Source organism: Oryx dammah, unplaced genomic scaffold, assembly GCF_014754425.2.
Source record: "Oryx dammah isolate SB20612 unplaced genomic scaffold, SCBI_Odam_1.1 HiC_scaffold_25, whole genome shotgun sequence".
In the NCBI taxonomy this organism is placed as follows: Eukaryota; Metazoa; Chordata; class Mammalia; order Artiodactyla; family Bovidae; genus Oryx; species Oryx dammah.
In genome coordinates, this window is record NW_024070209.1 from 43,127,312 (window position 1) to 43,150,949 (window position 23,638).

A 23,638-nucleotide genomic window follows, 5' to 3' on the forward strand; every position below is an offset into this window, starting at 1 on the left:
TTAACAGGACTATAAGGCTGATATTTTCTTGCCCTCAAAGAATTAATAATAAAATTTTGGGGGAAAATATAGTCTTCAGGGTTTATTATGGACAAATAGTGATTTGCAGAATAAAGATCATATGAATGGGATATTTTATCCCCTCTTAGTCCTATAAACTTTTTTGGTTTACAATTAAATACAATTTTTAAAAATTCTCTTTTTTAAAATTGTATTCAGTAATGCATTTAGTTTTTCCAAGGTTTCAAAACTGAGATGTTTTTAAGGTGATTGGAAAGCTTTGATGTGTTTGATTCCTGTGACTAACAGCCAGGGAGTCTCTCTTTGCCTGTGAACGTCCTGTCTTTGTGTTAGTTGAAGTAGCATTTACCTAAGAAAGTGAAATATTCCATGTAAAATGTGCTATAAGCTTCAGATCACTATTAGTGTTTAATTATTGACATTTATTTATAAATTGTATATAAAATAGCAAGTTAAATTTCTTGAATATCCATATATATATATGGTTCCTTAATTTATTATAAAATACAAACATTAAAAAGTGAAATAATTCACAAAATAACATTATATTTTCTCTGTGTGTGATTTATTTGTCCTTTAGAAATTACAATAGGAAATGTTGATTTTTTTTTTCTTTTTTTTATAGACATACACATCTTTCTCTAGGCAGGGAATATAAAAAATTGTACTATATCATTTTTAGATGAGATATTTCACCCTAGAAGGGAGCCATACTTGTAACTTTCTCTAACTCTTCTATGATATCCACATGAAAATAAGGAGCTGCAATCTTAAGTAGATGCATATGTATTAATCTCTTATTTGGCTTTTTTATAGTTCTTGTCACTGAAAAACTGGACTCTGCAGCTGGTAAGTGAGAAGTGAGCAACTATATTTCACTTTCATAAATCTTTTTCCCTACATCAAAGTTTAGTTTAATAGAATCTTATAAGTATCTTATTTTATAGTGAAGCGAGTGAAGTAAAAGTCACTCAGTCATGTCTGACTCTTTGTGACTCCATGGACTGTATAGTCCATGGAATTTTCTAGGCCAGAATACTGGAGTGGATAGCCTTTCCCTTCTCCAGGGGATCTTCCCAACCCACGGATCAAATCCAGGTCTCCCGCATCGCAGGCAGATTGTTTACCAACTGAGCTATTGTAGAAAACCCTTATTTTTATAGGTGTTAGTTAAATGTATAGCATCCTTTTCAGCATCTATAATTTCACATTTACTAAAAATATCATTGGCTTCCCTCATAGCTCAGTTGGTAAGGAATACACCTGCAATGCAGGAGACCCCAGTTTGATTCCTGGGTTGGGAAGATCTGCTGGAGAAGGGATAGGCTACCCACTCCAGTATTCGTGGGCTTCCCTTGTGGCTTAGCTGGTAAAGAATCTGCCTGCAGTGCAGGAGACCTGGGTTCGATCCCTGGGTTGGGAAGATCCCCTGGAGAAGGGAAAGGCTACCCGCTCCAGTATTCTGGCCTGGATAATTCCATGGACTGTAAAACACATATACTCCATTATCTGGCTGCATAACCCATAAGTTTTCTTAAAGGACTTTTTAAAAAAGTCACTTGGAAGTCACATTTAGAATATTGAACAAAACAACAAATCAGTTAAATTCCATTTATTTGGTTGATTGATTGACTTACGGTTTTTTCTTGCCTGTTTGCCATTACTGTGCCATCTGCCACCAGTATTCATAAGAATGGAATAGAAATTTGTATCAGTGATAACAGACAGGAGGGTGGTTGGATGCATGAAACTGATGTGGATATGTTTAATCCAGGACCACATTCACCAGAGAATGTGCACATGTACTTATTTGTTGTTTAGTTGCTAAGTCATGTCTGACTCTTTTTCAACCTCATGGACTGTAGCCCACCAGGCTCCTCTGTCCGTGGGATTTCCCAGGCAAGAATACTGGGGTGGGTTGCCATTTCTTTCCCCATTGCTTGTTCATGAGACTACATTAATATTGACAATTATTGTATTTTAACTTAATTTTAATTATCAAGGAAAATATTTTCAGTTGAGAAATAGGGTTGCAGTTCAGCAAATACTAAGTACCTATAATGTGCCCATCACTCTGCTAGAACCTATGAAAATAGTAAATTTTCTAAATATTTAATATAATGTTATCCTGTCTTAAATGTAGAAATTCTTAGATCCATTTCCCAAATGTTATGCTAGGCAGTGGTCATTTTATCAGTTTTTGTTTGGCTCATTCATCCAGAATAAGTAGATAAATGTGTTTGGAAGAATTCATTGGTGATGTGATAAGATAAAATTTTAATATGGTATGTTTTGTTTTTTATTTTAGAAACAACAGTCATTATTTTCAGAGGAAGAAGAATATACCACTGGGTCCGAGGTCACTGAAGATGAAGTTGGAGATGAAGAAGAAGTATCCAAGAAACAAAGTATGGATTTCTAAGTTGAAACTCATCTCAGTTTTATGAGGAGGCTATATCCTGAAGGATTTAGCGCAAGGGATCAAAAAGGGGCTTTATAAGTCTACATGGTAGGTTACAATGTGGAAAAAATAATAGAGACTTCATCAAGATTCTCTAACCCTGACACTAACACAGAATACTCATAAAGTTATTTTTAAAAAGTGTGGTATACTAAGAAATAATCCTCCGAGTTTTCATTTCAGGTATAACTTAATGGGTTTCTCAAAATATGTGACTACATCAGTATACCTGAGATGATTTGAAATGATACTCAAATGAAGCATTAAGTAATAGTCATCAAAGTATGATTTTTTTTAACAATTAAAAAACATTATTTTATACAACTGTAAAATTAACTTGTATCAAAAATTTTTAACTCATTAGAGTTAAAATGAGAGAACTAGCAGAGAAAAGTTAGGGTTAGGGTTAGGCATTTGACGACTCAGGTATTTATAGGCATTTGAAAAAAAAATGTTAAAAGATTGCAAATTAGATACAAAACTGATTAATGTTCTACAGGGCAGTAAATCCATAATCTTTGGGGTTATCTTTCCTATTAGAAATAATTTGCATTTCTGTTAGACATAAAAATTTGCATGGTAACATGAAACTTCACAGCATCTAGGCTTTCATCAATAGACATTTTTCTCTTTATATATTACTATATTTCACTTGCTTGTATGTATTTTGTTAAAGATTTTTTATTAGTGCTCATGAGGGATATTTGCCTGTAGTTTTTTTATGATGTCATCTCCAAATTTTGTTATCAGGTTAATACTGACCTCATAAAATAAGTTGGAAAATTTTCACTACCCTTTTCTGAAAGAATCTGTGTAGTATTTGTATTCTTTGGCCCTAAAATGTATGATAAAATTTAGCAGTGAAGTCATTTGGGCCTGGAGTCTCCTTTATAGGAAGGTTTTTAACTATGAATTCAGTGTCTTTTGTTAATACAGTGCTGTTCAAGTTTTCTATTTCTTCTTAAATCTGTTTTGACAACTTCTTTCGAGGAATATGTCCATTTTATCCAAATTGTCATTGTCAGATTTATTAGCATGAGGTTGCTCATAGTATTTTCTTATCCTCTACTATCTGAAGGATCTCTGGTGGTGTTCTTCTTTCATTCCTGGTATTATTAATTTGTGTTTTATATTCCTTTTTTCTTGATCAGTTTAGCTATAGGTTTATTAGTTTTATTGATCTTTGCCAGGAACCAGCTTTTGATTTCATAGACTTTCTCTGTAGTTTGTCTATTTTATATTTCATTGATTTTCAGTCTTATATTTACTGTTTCCTTCCTTGAACTTACTTTGGACTTAATTTCCTCTTTTTTCTAGCTTCTTAATGTGGAAACTTAAATCATTGATTTTTTACTTTCTTTTCTAGTATAAGCATTTAAAACTATAAGACTCACTCTAAACACTGCTTTTTAAGTATTTCTCACAGATTTTGGTATATCTTGTTTTCATTTATATTTCCCTCATGATTTTGTCTTTGACCCATGTATTGCTCAGTAATGTGTTTAATTTCCAAATATTTTCAGATTTTCTGAATACTTTTCAGTTGTAGATTTCTCATATAATTCCATTGTAATTGAAAAATGTACTCTCTGTGCTTTCATCTTCTAAGTTTTATTGATACATGTTCCAGATGTGCATGAAAACAATGTGAATTCTGCTCTTTTTGGTGGAAGGGAAGGGAAAGTCGCTCGCTCAGTCGTGTCCGACTCTTTGTGACCCCATGGACTGTAGCCTACCAGGCTTCTCAGTCCATGGGATTTTCCAGGCAAGAGTACTGGAGTGGGGTGCCATTTCCTTCTCCAGGCTTCACCTGTGGCTCAGCTGGTAAAGACTCTGCTTGCCAATATGGGTGACCTGGGTTCGATCCCTAGGTTGGGAAGCTCTCCTGGAGAAGGGAAAGGCTACCCACTACAGTACTCTGGCCTGGAAAATTCCATGGACTCTGCAGTCCATGAGGTCGCAGAGTCGGACACGACTGAGCGACTTTCACTTTCACTTTTTGGTGGAGTAGTCTGTAAATGTAGAGTGAAGTCGGTTTGATTTTCTGACTACTTGTTCTATCAATTAGTAAGAGATTAGTATTGAAATCTCAAGCTATCGTGTTAATTTATGTATTTTTCCTTTCAAGTCTGTCAGCTTTTGTGTTATGTGTGGGTTAGAGCTTTGTAACTGGGCACATATACAATTATAGTGTGTTGACTCTTTTATCATGATACAGTTTCCCAGGTGTGGTACAGTGGTAAAGAATCTGCCTGCCAGTGCAGGAGACTCAAGAGACATGGGTTCAATCCCTGGTTTGGGACGATCCCCTGGAGTAGGAAATGGCAACTGACTCCAGTATTCTTGACTGGAAAATTCCATAGAGAGAGGAGCCTGATGGACTACAGTCCATGGCGTCTCAGAGTCAAGACATGACTGAGCAGCAGGCATGGCATGGCATAGTATGTGTTTGAGCTTTGTAACTAGGCATATATACATTTATAGTGTACTGACTATTTTATCATGATGGAGCCCTCTTTATTTATAGTAGAACTGCTTATCTGTTTTGTTTAATTTTAACATAATCACTCTAGATTTGTTTTGTTTACCATTTGAATGACATATCTTTCTCCTATCCTTTTATTTTCAACAATCTTTTAATTTGAAGTATGTATCTTGTAGATAGCATATTGTTGGAAATTGCTTTCTTGTCCAGTTTGACAATCTGTGTTTTGACTGGACCATTTATTGTATTTATATTTAATGTGTTTATTGATATGGTTGTGTTAGGTTTGCCATTTTGCTATTCATTTGCTAATTGGCTCAAATGTTTTGTTTCTCTGTTTCGCCTTTCCTGCTTTTTTTGTGCTAAGAAAATAATTTTAGTATATTATTTAAATTATTAGCTTTTTAGTTATATTTCTTTGCATTTGATTATTCTAAAGATTTCAACATGCCTTTTTAATCTATCACAGTCTACTTAAAGGTAATATGAATTACTCCAGGTAAAATATTAACATAAGAACATTTAGAGACGGGAACAAAGAAAAATATATACCTTTAGTCCTTTATATTTACCAACGTGTTTATCATTTGTGTCTATATCTTTGTTACCATCTGATGTTATTTTCTTTCATTCATTCATTCATGAGTGAGTGAAAGTCTCTCAGTGTGTCCGACTCTTTGCGACCCCATGGATTCTTAACTAACTCAGCATGAAGGACTTCTTACTTCCTGTAGCACAAGTATACTGCAAGTGTACTAGTGAATTCTCTTGTTTTTATTCACCTGAAAATGTCTTTATTTTGCTTTTGTTTTTGAAGAACAGTTTTCTCAATTTATAATTCTTGATTAACAACTTTTTTCTTTTAGCACTTCTTTTTAAATTTGGAGGATAATTGCTTGTTGTATTGGTTTATGTCATACAGCAGCACTAATCAGCCATAACTGTATAACTATATATCTATATATTGCCTTCTTTCAGCACTTTAAATACGTCATTTCAGTCTTCTGCCCTCCATTGTTTCTGAGAAGTCAGTCCTTGTGATAAAAATTTCCCATTATGTATATAATGTGTACTTTTAATCTTGCTGCTTTCGAGATTTATCTTTTTATTTTTGACTTTTAGAAGCTTGACTACAGTATGCCTAGATGTTATTTTCTTTGTGTTTATTTTATTTGGGACTTGTTGAACTTTTTGAATCTATAAATTTTTATCTTACAATCATTCTTTCTTTCAAGTATTTTTTGTGCGCCTTTATCACATTTGTTTTCTGGGTCTCCAATAGACCTATGGCCTTTTGATATTGTTTCTGAGGCTCTGGGTCTTTTCTTCAGTCATGTCTCCCCCCGATTGGATAAGTTCTAATCCTTGACTTCACATTCACTGATTCATTTTTCTGCCATTTCAGATTTTCTTTTGAGCCTGTCTGCTACATTTTTTAACTTTTTCAGTTCAGTTATTCCTTTCGGCTCTAGAATTTACCCCCTGGTTCTCCTTTTATATTTTCTGTTTATGTGTTGAGATTCTCTCTACCATTTTTACTTTGAACATGTTTGTAACAGTTGCTTTGAAATTATTGTCTCCCAGGTCCAACACGCTGGCCTTCTCAATCAGTTTCTATCAACTGTTTCTTCTGAGTGGATCATACTTATCATTTTCTTTATCTCATGACTTTTGGGTGAGAACTAAATTCTGTAGATTATCTTTGTGCAACTCTGAAACCTTTTATTCTCCTAAGAATTGTTGGGATTTTTGTTCTCATAAGCAGTTAACCTGCCTAAGCCACACTCCTAAATCCGTCTCCCAGCTGGTGTGTCTGCACAGGTTTTTTTGCCTGTTAACTGCTGCTGCTTTTGGCTGTCCCCACCTCAAAGGCACACCAACCTGTGTAGTTTGGTGAGCCTCTTCTGGTACCATGTCTTGGTTTCTCATAAAGTTCGGGCGGAGGAAAGAAATCTGCTCTGGGTTGCTTCATGGTCGCCAAAATTGTTGACTGAAAAAATATATTCACATTCTGAAAGTAGAGAGCTATTTTATCTGGTGGGAATGTTTAGGACACTGAGCCCAGGGCACAGCATCTCAGTAGCTCTGAGAAAACTGCTCCATGGAGGCAGGGGAACGTTAGGCTATATACAAGTTTGCAACAAATAGAGCAGGCAGTCCGAACATCAAGATCAGGTATCAGTGAAGGAACTGAGCATTCTGTGTATGGGAAGATGCAAGCCTCTGGGCTCACTGAATTCATTTCTTTCATGTGCACCTCAGCTATCTGGGGCCAATCCTGTTCCTTGTTCACCTTGCTTCTTGCATTCCCCCAGCTCCTCAGCAGTCACCACGGAGGGTGGCGGCATCTGCAGGATGACAGTAAGGGGAGTTTACTGGTCAGCCAAGGAAATAATTTACTGAGGGCTCACCTGCTTGGTGGTTTCCTTGCTTTGGGGTTCCCCCTAGATTCCTACTTGCTTTTCCAGTCCCAGGTCTGACCTGTGATAATTCAAGCCAGCAAGACTCTCAGAAGCTCAAGCTAAAAACAGTTTGGGGAAGTCATTCAAAGGCACAGGAAATGTGCCTCCTCTCACAGAGAGCAGTTCTGTCTTCCAGTGATCAACACCCCACCCTGGTTTCTGCTTTCCTTTTTAGATGAGCTTCCTAGGGTCTCCTGTGTACTTGCATAGTTTAATATTCACCTCAGAATTGGGGCATAGTTTATGTTCACAGTTTAGAGCTTAGATCTCTTTCTTGTTTTCAGATTTTCCCCTTTGAATTCCTAGCACCTCTGTTGCTTTGAACTCTATCATTTTCTCCCTGCAACTCAAGGTTATAATTTTTCTCCCTGAGCTGAGGAGGGAGAAAGTGCCCTCAGATAAGAAAGCTTTTTTCACATGTAAACAGTGAACTTTCTCTCTTCCTTTGATTATTCTCCAGTGTCTGTAGATGATTGTTTATACAATTTTTGTTCTGTTTTTATCATTATTGGGGGCGGGGAGGAATTGTCCACCCTTTCACGCTGCTGTTATGTAGCCCACCCTATCATGGCTTTTAGCAATATAACACTTGTTAATCTCCCACATTAACAGAGAGACACATGTCAGCGGCCCAGGGCCAGCAGAAAAATAAATCTATCTAGATTCTAAATGTTGTTTTGTCTTTATTCTGTTATCTTCAAGATTGTCTTCTATGTAGCACTTTTTACAGGCTTTTCATTTGGTAGTGATGAAGTTTCTTTTTTAAGATAGAGCAAAAACTGTAAAGATGGTGTGCAAATAATTGATAATTGGGAAACAGCAATCTAATGTATTATTATCAACCTTCCAACCTTGTTTTTAGAGAAATACTTCTTTCCCTTCCCTCTTTTTTTGCCTGTCTCCTTTCTCCACTAAACTGTCAGCCAAGAGTAAGGTCTGAATGTTCATTACAGGAATGCCCTCGTTTTGAATACAGTTTATCCCAGATCTGCTTCTTCCTAGGATCATTTATGTTCTACCTCCATTTTTACCCTCATAGCCCAAGCTCCTGTGTGAACAAAGGCATTTTAAAGATTTTGTGTGTGTGAACTCTTCTTTCCTCCCCTTCTCAATTTGTGATTTTTGGGGTTACAGTTATTTTTTATATTGAAAAATTTGGAATTAGGAGATGACTCCTCTGTCACATTAGATTCAGGGAAATAAATGTGTGTAATTTCCCCAACATTTTTCTACATTTAATTTCACTGGGACTTGGAATTCATTGCCCTCATTTTTTTCCCTAAGATTTTCACCAAGTAGAAAGAAGAAAAGTAAATGAACCTCTGTAAAGCACTTTTAGTTTTGTTTCTCCATATATTTACTTTTTATCTAAAGGTAATTTTTTAGTTTTTAAAAAGAGTGTTTTGTTTTTTCAGTGATTGTATTGTTTGGATGTAACAAGTGTATGGGCTGATAACACTGATGTTCTATTATCAGGAAAAAAGGAGAAGCCGAAGAAGTTCGCTAAACAACCAAAAAAGCAGATGTCTTCACCCTGTGGTCAGAAGAAAGAAAAGGCACTGGAGAAGGTAACTATAAATTATCTATTACTATTCTAAAGTTTGTATTAAGAATAAGCAGGTACATCCAGGAAAAATCTCAAAAAGAAGAGCTACGAGTACCACAGTGAAATGCTAGCAGTGTAAAGATAAGTAAAGAATCTCTGTAAAGACTGAGATTAAAGATCTCTAAGGTACATTGACACATGAAGAAAGGAAAGTGAAGTATAAGAAAGATAAATTAGCAGTTTTGGATTAGCATATACAAACTACTATATATAAAATAGATAATAAGATCCTATAGCACAGAGAACTGTATTCAAAGTCTTATAATAAACTATAATGGAAAAGAATGTGAAAAAGAATATATATAAATATATATATCATGGGCTTCCCTGGTAGCTCAGACAGTAAAGAATCTGCCTGCAATGTGGGAGACCCAGGTTTGGTCCCTGGGTTGGGAAGATCCCCTAGAGAATGGAATGGCTATCCACTCCAGAGTGTGTGTGTGTGAAAATATGTATATATAAGCTGAATCACTTTATACCAGAAACTAACACACCATTGCAAATTAACTATACTTTAAGAGAAGAAGAAAAAAGGAAAAGTGCAGAGCAGTATGTATAGTGGTACATTATGCTACCATTTATGTAGAATAGATAAATGTATATGAATTTTCTTATATATCCATAAAATAGCTGTAGAAAACTATTTCAGAAATTGATAAAACTGGTTGCCTCTAAGGAAGGGAACTGAATATCTAGGGGGAAGGACAGAAACTTTTTTTACTGTGTGTCCTATTTATACTTCTTGAATTTTGAACCAATATTACTTATTCAAAAAATAAAACAGTTTTTAGAATTGATTATATTTTATGACCTTTTAAAATTATTCTAATTTCCTCATGCCTTCAAAGGAAGGAGTAAAAAGCCAGGTAGGAATAAGAGAACAGTATAACTACTGTTGGCTAAAAGAAGAACTGTGGATTTTAAAAATGTGTGAAAAACGGGCGGAGACACATTCCACACAGTATATGTTGGATGGATTACACATTCATCTCCATGTTAAGGACCACAGGCACAGAATGAGTGAATTCTAAAAGACTGCATTAGAGGTGGGGGCCTTCCAGGTCAAATAAATAAAACAGGTTCAAATTCTAGGTCTCTTTCCCTTTGGATAAGTTTCTTAACTCCTCTGAAACTGTTTTAATATAGAGATAATAATAGCGTCTATCTCACATGGTTGTTGCAAAGCTTCAATGAAACAATGCTTGTAATGCTCTTGGTACAGTATCTTGTACCCAATAAATGTAAACTCTTTTTTGTTATTACCTATAACACTAATCAGTAAATATGTTCTAATTGGGCCTTAATGTTGTCTACTTTTTTTTAGTCAACTTCTAGAGATGTGTCTCCTTTCATGTGAGTATTACTTCTTAATCCACTCAGATGTTCACTCTAAAAACATCAATGCTGATTTTTGTTTAATTTTTTCAATAGTGTGAGTATGCAGAAGAATAAGTGGGATACCACAAGATCCTTGAGATTCAACCAAGATGCACAAAGAGAAGATGGTAAGTAGTATTATTGGAGTAATGTACAAATTGGCTATAAATAGCAATGATAGGAGTCTTTTATGAAGTATGCTGAATAGCTTTAAAGATTCCAACTGGAATAAGGCCCCAAATTAGCACATTTCCTCAGGCACCAACCAGAGTTTCATTACTAGACAACCCCAGTAGATAATGTGTGGTTTCATGCATCCGTCAGTCTGAGGTCTCTCAGACTGACTTTCATCCACCGCTTCCACTTTCAAGAAAGCTGAATATGTCTTCAGCTGATTTACAGTCATCTTAAAAGCAGCCCAGTTATATACATATGAGCCATTTTGCCACTTGAAGCCTAAAGTCCTTCAAAGATTAATAGGTGTATGTGTCTGCAAATAATATACAGTGGTGTTTTCATGGACTTTTAATAATTGCAGTCTTCTTTAAGAAATAAAAATTACTAAACATCCTCATAAAAAGTAAGATTTATTAATTTTTACCTTTCAGATCAGCGGCGGATGTCTGAAATTACTGGGCACCTAATAAAGATGAGATTGGGAGATCTGGATCGAGTCAGGTCAAGGGAAGCCAAAGAAGTAAGAATTACCTACTCATGTATGGTGCTTGCTTAGTACTCTTTCCTACTTTATTTTCATCATAAGTATAAAGATGCTTTATGATTTTAAAAGAGTAAATTTTTAATATATTTTTGTATTCTGTACCAGTTAGCCAGTTCATTCACATAAAAGTTTTTCACCACCTCTTATGGTCCATAGACCTGTGTAACACATATAGTATAGTACACTGTCGCTAAAAGTATAGTATCCAAGAACAGATTAACTTCATTTTGGAAGGTGGCCTCCTGGAGTTGCTAATTTTATCAGCTCTGTATCGGTGCTTAGATGTTATCTTTAAAATAAGATGTTATCTTACTATAAAAATGATAACAAGAAATACCTGTACTCTTACTGAATTACATGTTAGTTATAACATTATGTATCGTTATTAGTATCAGTGTTGTATATTTACAGTAACTTTTGCCCCTAATGCTTTTATTGAAAAATTTACTTCCCTACAAGAAGAAACAGGAAAAAAAATCTTTATCACCATGGGTTAGACAAATATTTCTTAGCTACAACACCAAAAGCATGATCCATAAAAGAAAAAAATTGGATTTCATCAGAATTTAAAACTTGGTTTTGAAAGGCATTATTAAGAGAATGAAAAAACAAACCATAAACTGTGAGAAAATAAACAGCCCAATAAAAAGAAGCAGGCAAAAAATTAACCATAGACTTCATGAGAGAAGGTAGCACAGGAAAAGATGGCAGCATCTTTAGTCATCTTTTGTTTTTTTTTTTTGCTGTCTTGTCCCACTCTTTTGTGACCCCCTGGACTGTAGTCCACCAGGCACCTCTGTGCATGGGATTTCCCAGGCAAGAATACTGGAGCAGAGGACTTCCTTCTCCAGAGGATCTTCTTGACCCAGGGATTGAATTTCTGGCTCCTGCAGTGCAGGCAGATTCTTTACTGCTGAGCCACCACCAGAAATGCCATTAGTCATTATTATTGTTGTTCAGTCACTAAGTCTTGTCCTACTCTTTGTGACCCCATGGAATGTAGCATACCAAGACTCCTCTGTCCTCCACTGTCTCCTGAAGTTTGCTCAGACTCTTGTCCATTGGATCAGCGATGCTAACTATCTTATCCTCTGCTGCCCACTTCTCTTGCCGTCAGTCTTTTTCAGCATCAGAGTCTTCGCCAGTGAGTCAGCTCTTCACATCACACGGCTACAGTATTGGAGCTTCAGCATCAGTCCTTTCAATGAACATTCAGGGTTGATTTCCTCTAGGATTGACTGGTTCGATCTCCTCGCCGTCCAGGGGACTGTCAAAGAGTTTTCTCCAGCACCACAATTCGAAAGCATCTGTTCTTCGGTGCTCAGTCTTCTTTATGATCCAACCCTAGTATCCATACATGACTACTGGGAAAACCATAGCCTTGACTATACGAACCTTTGTCAGCAAAGTGGTAGCTCTGCTTTTGAATATGCTGTCTAGATTTGGCTTAGTTTTCCTTCCAAGGAGCAAGCGTCTTTTAATTTCATGGCTGCAGTCAAAATTTCACCATGAAATTTTGGAGTGTCACAGTGATTTTAGAGTCCAAGAAGGTAAAATATGTCACTGCTTCTACTTTTTTTGCTTCTGTTAAAATCTGTCATTGCTTCTATTTTTTCTGCTTCTATTTGCCATGAAATGATAGGACCAGATGCCATGATCTTAGTTTTTTGATGTTGAGTTTCACTACCCCCAATCAAGAGGCTCTTCAGTTCCTCTTCACTTCCTGCCATTAGAGTGGTATTATCTGCATATCTGAGGATGTTGATATTTCTCCTAGCAGTCTTGATTCCAGCTTGTGATACATCCAGCCCAGCATTTCACATGATATATTCTGTGTAAAAGTTAAGTAAGCAGGTTGACAGTATTTAGCCTTGATGTATTCCTTTCCCAGTTTTGAACCAGTCCGTTGTTCCATGTCTGGTTCTAGCTGTTGCTTCTTGACCCACATACAGTTTCTCAGGAGACAGGTAAGGTGGTCCGGTATTCCCAGTTCCTTAAGAATTTTCCAGCTATCATGATCCACACAGTCAAAGGCTTTAGTGTAGTCAATGAAGCAGAAGTAGACATTTTCTGGAATTCCCTTGCTTTTTCCATGATCCAACAAATGTTGACAATTTGATCTCTGTTTCCTCTGCCTTTTATAAACCCAGCTGTACATCTGGAAGTTCTCAGTTCACATACAGTTGAAGCCTAGCTTGAAGGATTTTGAGCATTACCATGCTAGCATGTGAAATGAGTACAATTGTGCAGTAGTTTGAACATTCTTTGACATTGCCCTTTTTTTGGAATGGAATGAAAACTGACCTTTTCCAGTCGTGTGGCCACTGCTGAGTTTTCCAAATTTGCTGACATATTGAGTATAGCACTTTAACAGCATCATCTTTTAGAATTTGAAATAGCTCAACTGGAATTCCATCACCTCCACTAGCTTTGTTTGTAGTGATGCTTCTTAAGGCCCACTTGACTTCATACTCCAGGATGTCTGGCTCTAGGTGAGTGATAACACCATGGTGGTTATCTGAGTCATTGAAACCTCTCCTGTATAGTTCTTCTGTGTATTCTTGCCACCTCTTTTTCATCCCTTCTGTTTCTGTTAGGTCCATACCGTTTCTTTCCTTTATCGTGCCCATCTTTGCATATAAATGTTCCCTTGACATCTCCAGTTTTCTTAAAGAAATCTCTAGTCTTTCCCATTCTGTTGTTTTCCTCTTTCTTTGCATTGTTCATTGTAGAAGGCCTTCTTATCTCTCCTTGCTTTTTCTCTGGAACTCTGCATTCAGTTGGGTATATGTTTCCTTTTTTCCTTTGCCTTTCACTTCACTTCTTTATTAGTGAAGCCTCCTCAGATAGCCTCTTTGCCTTCTTAGTCATTCAGTTCAGTTCAGTTCAGTCACTCAGTCGTGTCCGACTCTTTGCGACCCCATGAATCGCAGCACACCAGGCCTCCGTGTCCATCACCAACTCCCGGAGTTCACTCAGACTCACGTCCATCAAGTCAGTGATGCCATCCAGCCATCTCATCCTCTGTCGTCCCCTTCTCCTCCTGCCCCCAATCCCTCCCAGCATCAGAGTCTTTTCCAATAAGTCAAGTCTTCGCATGAGGTGGCCAAAGTATTGGAGTTTCAGCTTTAGCATCATTCCTTCCAAAGAAATCCCAGGGCTGATCTCCTTCAGAATGGACTGGTTGGGTCTCCTTGCAGTCCAAGGGACTCTCAAGAGTCTTCTCCAACATCACAGTTCAAAAGCATCAATTCTTCGGCGCTCAGCTTTCTTCACAGTCCAACTCTCGGATCCGTACGTGACCACTGGAAAAACCATAGCCTTGACTAAACGGACTTTTGTTGGCAAAGTAATGTCTTTGCTTTTCAATATGCTCTCTAGGTCATTAGGGAAACATAAATTAATCCCTCAACAAGATACCACTATACACCTACTAAAATGTCTAAAAAAAAATTTGTTTTTAAATATGCTAACAACGATAGAGAGCAACTGGAACTGTCATATATAACTAGTAAGGATGCAAAAGGGAATGGATACTTTGGACAACAGTTTGCTTGTTTCTTATACTGTTTAATGTTTACTCACCATACAGATCATTTCACACATCTTTACAGGAGCTTTATTTAGAATTGTTAAAAACTAGAAACAACCCAAATATCCTTTACTTGATAAGTGAATAAGACTGTGGTATATATAAAAAAGAATGAGCTACTGATATATGCTGCAACATAGATGAATTTCCTACACATTATGGTAAGTGAAAGAAGCCTTATTCAGAAGGCTGTAAGCTGTATGATTCTGTATATATATAAGGTTCTGGAAAATGCAAAGGTATAGGGACATAAAACAGATAAGTAGGGGAATTCCCTGGCAGTCCAGTGGTTAGGACTCTGTTCTTTCACTGCCAAGGGCGCAAATTCTATCCTTGGTCAGGGAACTAAGATCCTGCAAACTACACAGACCAGCCAAGAAAAAAAACCCAAAAGTTGATGGTTGCCAGAATTTGTACTGTAAAGTCATCAAATCATTGGCCTTAAAAGGGAGCACTAGGAGATTTTCTTGGGGTGATGGAACTGGGTTATGTCTCCATTATAAGTGTTCACACAACTGTATGCATTTGTCAAAATTCAACTCAGAACAGTACACTAAATAGGGTGAATTTTAAAGTAAAATAGTACGTATAAATTATAACTCAAAGAGCCAAACTTTTTAATTTAAAAAATAAAAAAAATTGCTTCTAAATTCAAAAGTAATGCTGTTTCAATTATTGGTTCCATATAGATAGTAACTTAATTTTGCTCCTTTACAGTTTGCAGGAGGTATTTATTCCAGGCTTGAAGCACAAATCAAGGCCTCAGTGCCAGTCAGTGCTCGGCAGAGCAGCTCAGAAAAAAACACAAGGTAAATCAGCAGAAGTGAATTCAGAATGCCAGCTTTGAAGTGATGATATATATTTTTTTTTTCTTAAGGGAAAAATCATATGAACACTGGAAGCACATAATTTGAGTTTTGTTTTATTTTGTTTGGAGATTAGATCATCAAGACATTAGTCAGAACCAGATTTTAACTTAAGAGTTAAGACTTTAAAAGGTCATGATGACAAAATTTAATGAAAGTATAGCTTTTTAAAATCAGTTTTCTGTTTATTGAGTCAGCTCGGTTCTGAGCCAACAACTGACAAATGTAAGCTGTAGTGCCACTGCCAACTAGCAGGATTTTTATGCTGTTTATTGATAACATATTACTGCTTTATATAAATCATTGAAATTTTCTTATTTCTTGTTCTCTCTTTATAAAGTCTAACTTGTGGGACTTCCCTGGAGGTTCAGTGGTTAAGACTCCATGCTTCCACTACAGGGGGCTGGTCCAGGAACTAAGATCCCTCATACTGTGCAATGGGGCCAAAGAAAAAGAATATCTAACTTCTATGTTCTGTGTCATTTTACAGCACAACTTTTCTTTGAAAGATTAGCAGTTACTGAAATTTGATCATTAATACTACAGATCCTTATCTGCAGTTCAAATCCAGAAAACTCAGAAAGCCCAAAGTTTTTTTCATACATTGTGGCAACTCAAACCTGATCTGAGCTACTGTGGTGCTATTTGTAGTTTTTATTTATCCTACTTAATATAAATGCTCATTTGTGTCAGTAAAGATATACTCGTGTGTTTGGTTATGGGGCACTACTCCAGATTCATAATATTAAAAATTTAAAAATACCTGAATTCCAAAGTACATTTCACTCCAAGAATTTTTAAAGTGGATTATGGAGGTATATGAATTTTCATTAAATTTTGACAGTGTCTATCAGACTTAACCTAAAGCAGTGGCAGCTTCTTATTGTTTTAGAAGCACCTCTTACGTTCTTTTCTGTTTAAAAAAATCTAGGTCTAAAAGTCGTCTTGGTCAAGGTCGGCCTGTGTAAAGTACCTTAAAATATAAGAAGACAGAAGACATACCTCTGGACGCTTGAAATTGCTTACTTGAAGATCTTTGGAATGATTACTTCTAAATGTTTTAAGTTATTTATTAAATATTCTTGCAAGCCACATAAATCTAGTGGTAAGGGAAATATATAAGTTAAGTCTTAGGAAATTATAAATATGAAACTTCTTAAATCTGATTTTCCTTTGGTATTGAGAGAATTCATTCTTAAGTAGGTTGACAGGAGTCTGGGGCCCTCAAAGCAGGAAGGAGTCCAGGGCCCTCACAGAGGAGGAAGGGATCTGGGGCCCTCAAGAAGGAGAAAGGGGTCTGGAGCTCTCAAGGAGACAAGGACAAACATTTTTTTTCTACATTAGTCACATAAAACATTTTTTCTTTAAGCCCAGAGCTAATGACTCAAGGGTATGTTTTTCCTTAAGCTCTGTACTAACGATTATGTATGGCTTAGACGGTAAAGCATCAGTCTACAATGCAGGAGACCTGGGTTTGATCCCTGGGTTGGGAAGATCCCCTGGAGAAGAAAATGGCACTCCACTCCAGTACTATTACTTGGAAAATCCCATGGACAGAGGAGCCTGGTAGGCTACAGTCCATGAGGTTGCAAAGAGTCGGACATGACTGAGCCACTTCACTTTAATGATTATGTAACAGCAATGTGTCTTGCTCTAGGACATGTTTATCCTTCTTAACAAGAACCTTCTGACTAATCTTGTTATGGTGTTTGTTATGGGAGTGGGTCTGGTAAGACCTTTCTATTGTTAGTTCGAATCTTGTTAATTTAAGATGTATGTTTTGGGAGTGGGTCTGATAAAAGTATATAAGGCTTTGATAAGATTAGGGAGGGGGGACACTCTCCATCCCTTTTCTGATGTCTATGTCAGAAGGTTTCTCTGTCCCTTTTTATACTTTAATAGAACTCTCCTACACAAAAGCTCTTGAGTGATCAAGCTTGGTCCCTAGTCCTGAAGCTGAAATCTTCAGAGATCACGAATCCAACATCATTCACCAGCTATCAGTGTGATGCTAGGCTATGTAAAAAATTAGTATTTAGAAATTTACATAGTTAAGACTCCCAGGTATTTGTTATGCTTTATTTATTTGAAAGAGAAGAGGCCTAAACTCTCAAATAGCTAAGAGTTTTTTAAGATCTTAAAAAATTAGGGGAACACATCTAGCAGTCGTACTGTACATGTGCACTGATTATAGTATGTCTTTGGGCTGTGAATCTTGTGATAGCATTGAGAACTGCCATTTATGTGACGAAATTTCCAGTGATGCTAATTTTATGCTTGCATGACTTTTAAGGAGTGACAGATCTCAAAACTGAATTAAGTAAAGTTTAACACGAAGTATTTCCTGTTTTGGGCAGAAAGCTTAATTTTTTTCAGTGTTATTCCAGAGAAATCACAATGTTAATCCAACTCTTTTTTCAGTTTTTAATATGTATTTATTGGTCTGGAATTACTGATTATTACTTCTTTCTTCTGTGAAGCTAGTTAAAACAGCTGAATTTGTTAAAACAAATTTGGATTCTGAATTTGTTAAAGCAACTGTTGATAGTTAGGATAGTAAATCATTTCAGTTGTATAAGACACCCACTGTACAGTTCTCAGGGCACTAAAACTCAACCATAATTCTATAGCCATTCAAATAGCCCCTTAAAATGGTTATAATCAGTTATTACTTTAGAGAGTCTGGAAGGAAAGATTCCCAGATACACTTGATGGATGAAAAATTGAATTATTCAGGAAAAATCAGTTTTTCTAACCAAGCAGAAAGAGTGCTCAGGGAAAATTTGTTCCAAACCATAATCATATAACAATTATGTGTTTGGAAATTACTTATATGTAGGTCTCTAAAACACTTTAATTTGCATTGTTTTTTAGTCTTCATTTACCTTATAATTGAAATTTGCTTCAAATTATTTAGAAAACAGACTTGATTGTGTGTGACAGAACAGCAATTTCTATTGAAATGTTGAAGTGTTATGTATTTTTAATGAATATTTTATTTGGTAAATAAAGCTAGATTTTATTTGATGTTACATGCATAGCTTTGCCAAGATTTTTGAACTTCTGTTTGGAAATTTTGTTGCAGTTGACATATTTTTCACTGGTTTGATATTTTTGAAATAGTTTATAAATTTTATTTGCAAAAGAAAATGTTTTATACTACATGATCTGTAAGACCTGTTAAATACCAGTCTTATTTACTGTATTCTCTGATCAAAAGGATTTAGGTTTGTATGTGTTATATAGTGCTGTGACAGTCACAACTGAAAGAGGAAAATATCTCATTTGATTTTTAATTGATGGTAACAAGGCAGATTGGTTCTTCCCCAGGGGGACTGTACCACTGAATTGATTTTTACAAACAGAATTTATCAGAATTTTATTTTCTTCAGAACATGCTTTAAATTTTGTGAATGTCTGTAGTTCATAACACAGGTAACACAAATATTTTAATCAAACTCATAATAGCATTTGTTTTGCTAAATACTTTGAGGTTTTATCTTATATTAATTCTGAATTCACATTTATTTAATTGAAATAAACATTAATGACAAAAGTTGTTTGCAGAGTCTCTTGATCTGAATCATTCGATCTTCTCAGAAAGTTCAGATGGGCTCCAGATCATAAGTTTTCATGGAAGAAATGAATTTTGTACATTTCCCAGGTGGCTCAGAGGTTAAAGCGTCTGCCTGCAATGCAGGAGACCTGGGTTCAATCCCTGGGTCGGGAAGATCCCCTGGAAAAGGAAATGGCAACCCACTCCAGTATTCTTGCCTGGAGAATCCCATGGATGGAGGAGCCTGGTGGGCTACAGTCCACGGGGTCACAAAGAGTCGGACACGACTGAGCGACTTCACTTAAAAAAAAAACAAAACTAACCTGGTAAAGATTCAGCAAACATTTAAGGGATAAAATATTGCAGAAAAGGTGATTGATAACTGTTGCATCATTTTGTTATTGTCCTTCTTCAGAACTCTTAGCCAGGTATTGTGAGCTGTGCTGAGTGCTCTGGAAGCTGAAGCTGAAGCCCTGTCATTCTAATTGTGTGTGTGTGTGTGTGCCCACTCAGTTGTGTTGTAGCCCACTGGGCTCCTTCATCCAAGGGATTTCCCAGGCAAGAATACTGGAGTGTGTTGCCATTTCCTTCTCCAGGAGATCTTACTGACCCAGGGATCAAACCCACATCGGCTTGGCAGGCAGATTCTTTACCTCTGAGCCACCTGGGAAGCGCACCACACTAATCTGCCAAAGGCAAATGTATAAAAACAAACAAACAACCTTTTATCTTCAATATCTTGAACTAATTCCTCAATCCTCAACTATTCTATTTTCACACCTCGAAGTTAAAAGGCATGGGGGCTACCTAGCCAGTCCAATTCTAAGAGGCTGCCATTCAGTTCAGTCGCTCAGTTGTGTCTGACTCTTTGCAACCCCATGCACTTTAGCACGCCAGGCCTCCCTGTCCATCACCAACTCTCAAACTCATGCCCATTCAGTTGGTGATGCCATCCAACCATCTCATACTCTGTCATCTCCTTCTCCTCCCACCTTTAATCTTTCCAGCATCAGGGTCTTTTCCAGTGAGTCAGCTCTTCACATCAGGTGGCCAAAGTATTGGAGTTTCAGCTTCAACATCAGTCCTTCCAATGAATATTCAGGACTGATTTCCTTTAGGATGGACTGGTTAGATCTCCTTTCAGTCCAAGGGACTCTCAAGAGTCTTCTCCAACACCACAGTTCAAAAGCATCAATTCTTCGGCACTCAGCTTTCTTCACAGTCCAACTCTCACATCCATACATGACTACTGGAAAAACCATAGCCTTGACTAGATGGACCTTTGTTGGCAAAGTAATGTCTCTGCTTTTTAATATGCTGTCTAGGTTGGTCATAACTTTTCTTCCAAGGAGTAGGCGTCTTAATTTCATGGCTGCAGGCACCTTCTACAGTGATTTTGGAGCCCCCAAAAATAAAGTCAGCCACTGTTTCCACTGTTTCCCCATCTATTTGCCATGAAGTAATGGGACCAGATGCCATGATCTTAGATTTTTGAATGTTGAGCTTTAAGCCAACTTTTTCACTCTTTTTCACTTTCATCAAGAGGCTGTTTAGTTCTTCTTCACTTTCTGTCATAAGAGTGGTGTCTTCTGCATATGTGAGGTTATTGATATTTCTCCCGGCAATCTTGATTCCAACTTGTGCTTCATCAGCCCAGTGTTTCTTGTGATGTACTCTATATGTAAGTTAAATAAACACAGTGACAATATACAGCCTTGACATACTCCTTTTCCTATTTGGAACCAGTCTGTTGTTCCATGACCAGTTCTAACTGTTGCTTCCTGACCTCCATACAGTTTTCTCAGGAGGCAGGTCAGGTGGTCTGGTATTCCTATCTCTTTCAGAATTTTCCACAGTTTCTTGTGATCCACACAGTCAAAGGCTTTGGCATAGTCAATAAAGCAGAAATAGATGTTTTTCTGGAACTCTCTTGCTTTTTCCATGATCCAGCAGATGTTGGCAATTTGATCTCTGGTTCCTCTGCCTTTTCTAAAACCAGCTTGAACGTCTGGAAGTCACTGTTCATGTGTTGTTGAAGCCTGGCTTGGAGAATTTTGAGCATTACTTTGCTAGTGTGTGAGATGAGTGCAATTGTGCAGTAGTTGAACATTCTTTGGCATTGCCTTTCTTTGGGATTGGAATGAAAACTGACCTTTTCCAGTCCTGTGGCCACTGCTGAGTTTTCCAAATTTGCTGGCATATTGAGTTCAAGCAACTATAATTCCATCACCTCCACTAGCTCTGTTCATAATGCTTCCTAAGGCCCACTGGACTTCGCATTCCAGGATGTCTGGCTCTAGGTCAGTGACCACACAATCGTGATTGTCTGGGTCGTAAAGATCTTTTTGTACCATTCTGTGTATTCTTGTCACCTCTTCTTAATATCTTTTGCTTCTGTTAGGTCTATACCATTTCTGTCCTTTATTGTGCCCTTCTTTGCATGAAATGTTGTTCTCTTGGTATCTAATTTTCTTGAAGAGATCTCTTTGTATTGATCACTGAGGAAGGCTTTCTTATCTCTCCTTGCTATTCTTTGGAACTCTGCATTCAGATGCTTGTATCTTTCCTTTTCTCCTTTGCTTTTTGCTTTTCTTCTTTTCACAGCTATTTGTGAGGCCTCCTCAGACAGCCATTTTGCTTTTTTGCATTTCTTTTCCATGGGGATGATCTTGATCCCTGTCTCCTGTACGATGTCACAAACCTCCATCCATAGTTCATCAAGCACTCTGTCTGTCAGATCTAGTCCCTTAAATCTATTTCTCACTTCCACTGTATAATCATTATGGATTTGATTTAGGTCATACCTGAATGGTCTAGTGGTTTTCCCTACTTTCTTCAATTTCAGTCTGAATTTGGCAATAAGGAGTTCATGATCTGAGCCGCAGTCAGTTCCCGGTCTTGCTTTTGCTGACCATATAGAGCTTCTTCATCTTTGGCTGCAAAAAATATAATCAATCTGATTTCGGTGTTGACCATCTGGTGATATCTATGTGTAGAGTCTTCTTTTGTGTTGTTGGAAGAGGGTGTTTGCTATAACCAGTACACTCTCTTGGCAAAACTCAATTACCCTTTGCCCTGCTTCATTCTGTACTCCACATTCTGAAAACCACAATCACGGAAAATTAAACAATCTAATCACATGGGCCACAGCCTTGTCTAACTCAGTGAAACTATGAGCCATGCTGTGTAGGGCCATCCAAGATGGACGTGTCATGTGTAGAGTTCTGACAAAATGTGGTCCACTGGAGAAGGGAATGGCAAACCACTTCAGTATTCTTGCCTTGAGAACCTCATGAACAGTATGATAAGGCAAAAAGATAGGACACTGAAAGATGAACTCCCCAGGTCAGTAGGTGCCCAATATGCTACTGGTGATCAGTGGAGAAATAACTCCAGGAAGAATGAAGAGATGGAGCCAAAGTGAAAACAACACCCAGATGTGGATGTGACTGGTGATGGAACCAAGGTCTGATGCTGTAAAGAGCAATATTGCATAGGGGCCTGGAATGTTAGGTCCATGAATCAAGGCAAATTGGAAGTGGTCAAATAGGAGATGGCAAGAGTGAATGTTGACATTTTAGGAATCAGCTAACTAATAGGCTTAATGCTTTCATTTAAAACTGATCTAGAGACTTCCCTGAGGGCTTCCTCTGTGGCACAGTGGTAAAGAATCTGCCTGCAGTTCAGGAGATACAGGTTCAATCCTTGGGTCAGGAAGATCCCCTGGAGAAGGAAATGGCAATCCACTCCAGTATTCTTGGCTGGAAAATTCCATGGACAGAGGAGCCAAGGGGTGGCAAAGGGTTGGACATGACTGAGCACAGATAAACTTCCCTGGCAGTCCAGTGGTTAAGACTCCAGTTTCCAAGGCAAGGGGGACAGGTTCAGTCCCTGGCCTGAAAACTAAGGTCAGGGAATAAGATCCTGCATGCCTCACTCACAGCCAATAATAATAATGATAAGGCTGATCTATTGAGAAGAATGATATGGGAATGATATTATTTCCAAAAGGATAGTTGGAGGATTGAATGTTTTAGAGATCAATAATACAATGTTTTCTGGCTAATAGAAATATTAACTAGTATTATTGGTACATTTTTATTTTAATATTTGGGAATTGGCCTTAAATTTTTTTAAATGAGAGATGGATACTCCTTTTCCTCTAACCTGAGTTGTTAAGACTGATGTGTCTTCAATGCAGGAAAGGTGAGAGGTGCCTAATGCTTAAGTAGTTGCTGTGGCATCATTTGTTATTTTGTTATACTGAAAGTCTTGTGTTACTTAAGCAGTGTAAACAGGATTTATAGGAAGAGTTAGGTAGGAAATCTATTTCCTGATAGGTGGTAGTGACCTGTGCTGTTTTCAGTGAGGTGTACTGAAGAAGAGTGAGGCTGCAGCCATTGTTTTAGAGCAGCTCTTCTTCCAAGGTTATCTTTCCTTCAGAAAATTGTAGCTGGTTTTGCTTTTTCTGCTTGCCTATGCCAAGACAAG

General features: G+C 37.2%; 1 protein-coding gene across 7 annotated transcripts in view; it reads left to right on the forward strand.

The window, feature by feature from the left end:
• The window catches only part of KIAA1841 (KIAA1841 ortholog), a 58,127-nt gene extending 38,974 nt beyond the window's left edge, over positions 1-19,153 (forward strand). For 4 of the 7 annotated variants that reach the window (XM_040224173.1, XM_040224176.1, XM_040224178.1 and 1 more), the window contains 9 exons: positions 838-870; positions 2,330-2,429; positions 8,906-8,997; positions 9,884-9,901; positions 10,360-10,388; positions 10,467-10,540; positions 11,021-11,109; positions 15,443-15,534; positions 16,523-19,153. In XM_040224173.1, the coding sequence (XP_040080107.1) occupies positions 838-870; positions 2,330-2,429; positions 8,906-8,997; positions 9,884-9,901; positions 10,360-10,388; positions 10,467-10,540; positions 11,021-11,109; positions 15,443-15,534; positions 16,523-16,559 (564 nt within the window). In that variant the 3' untranslated portion in view covers positions 16,560-19,153. Of the gene's footprint in view, positions 1-837; positions 871-2,329; positions 2,430-8,905; positions 8,998-9,883; positions 9,902-10,359; positions 10,389-10,466; positions 10,541-11,020; positions 11,110-15,442; positions 15,535-16,522 lie in introns of those variants that run through there. The other 3 variants (XM_040224175.1, XM_040224177.1, XR_005718322.1) reach the window with 2 other exon arrangements.
• Positions 19,154-23,638: the final 4,485 nt, after the last annotated feature.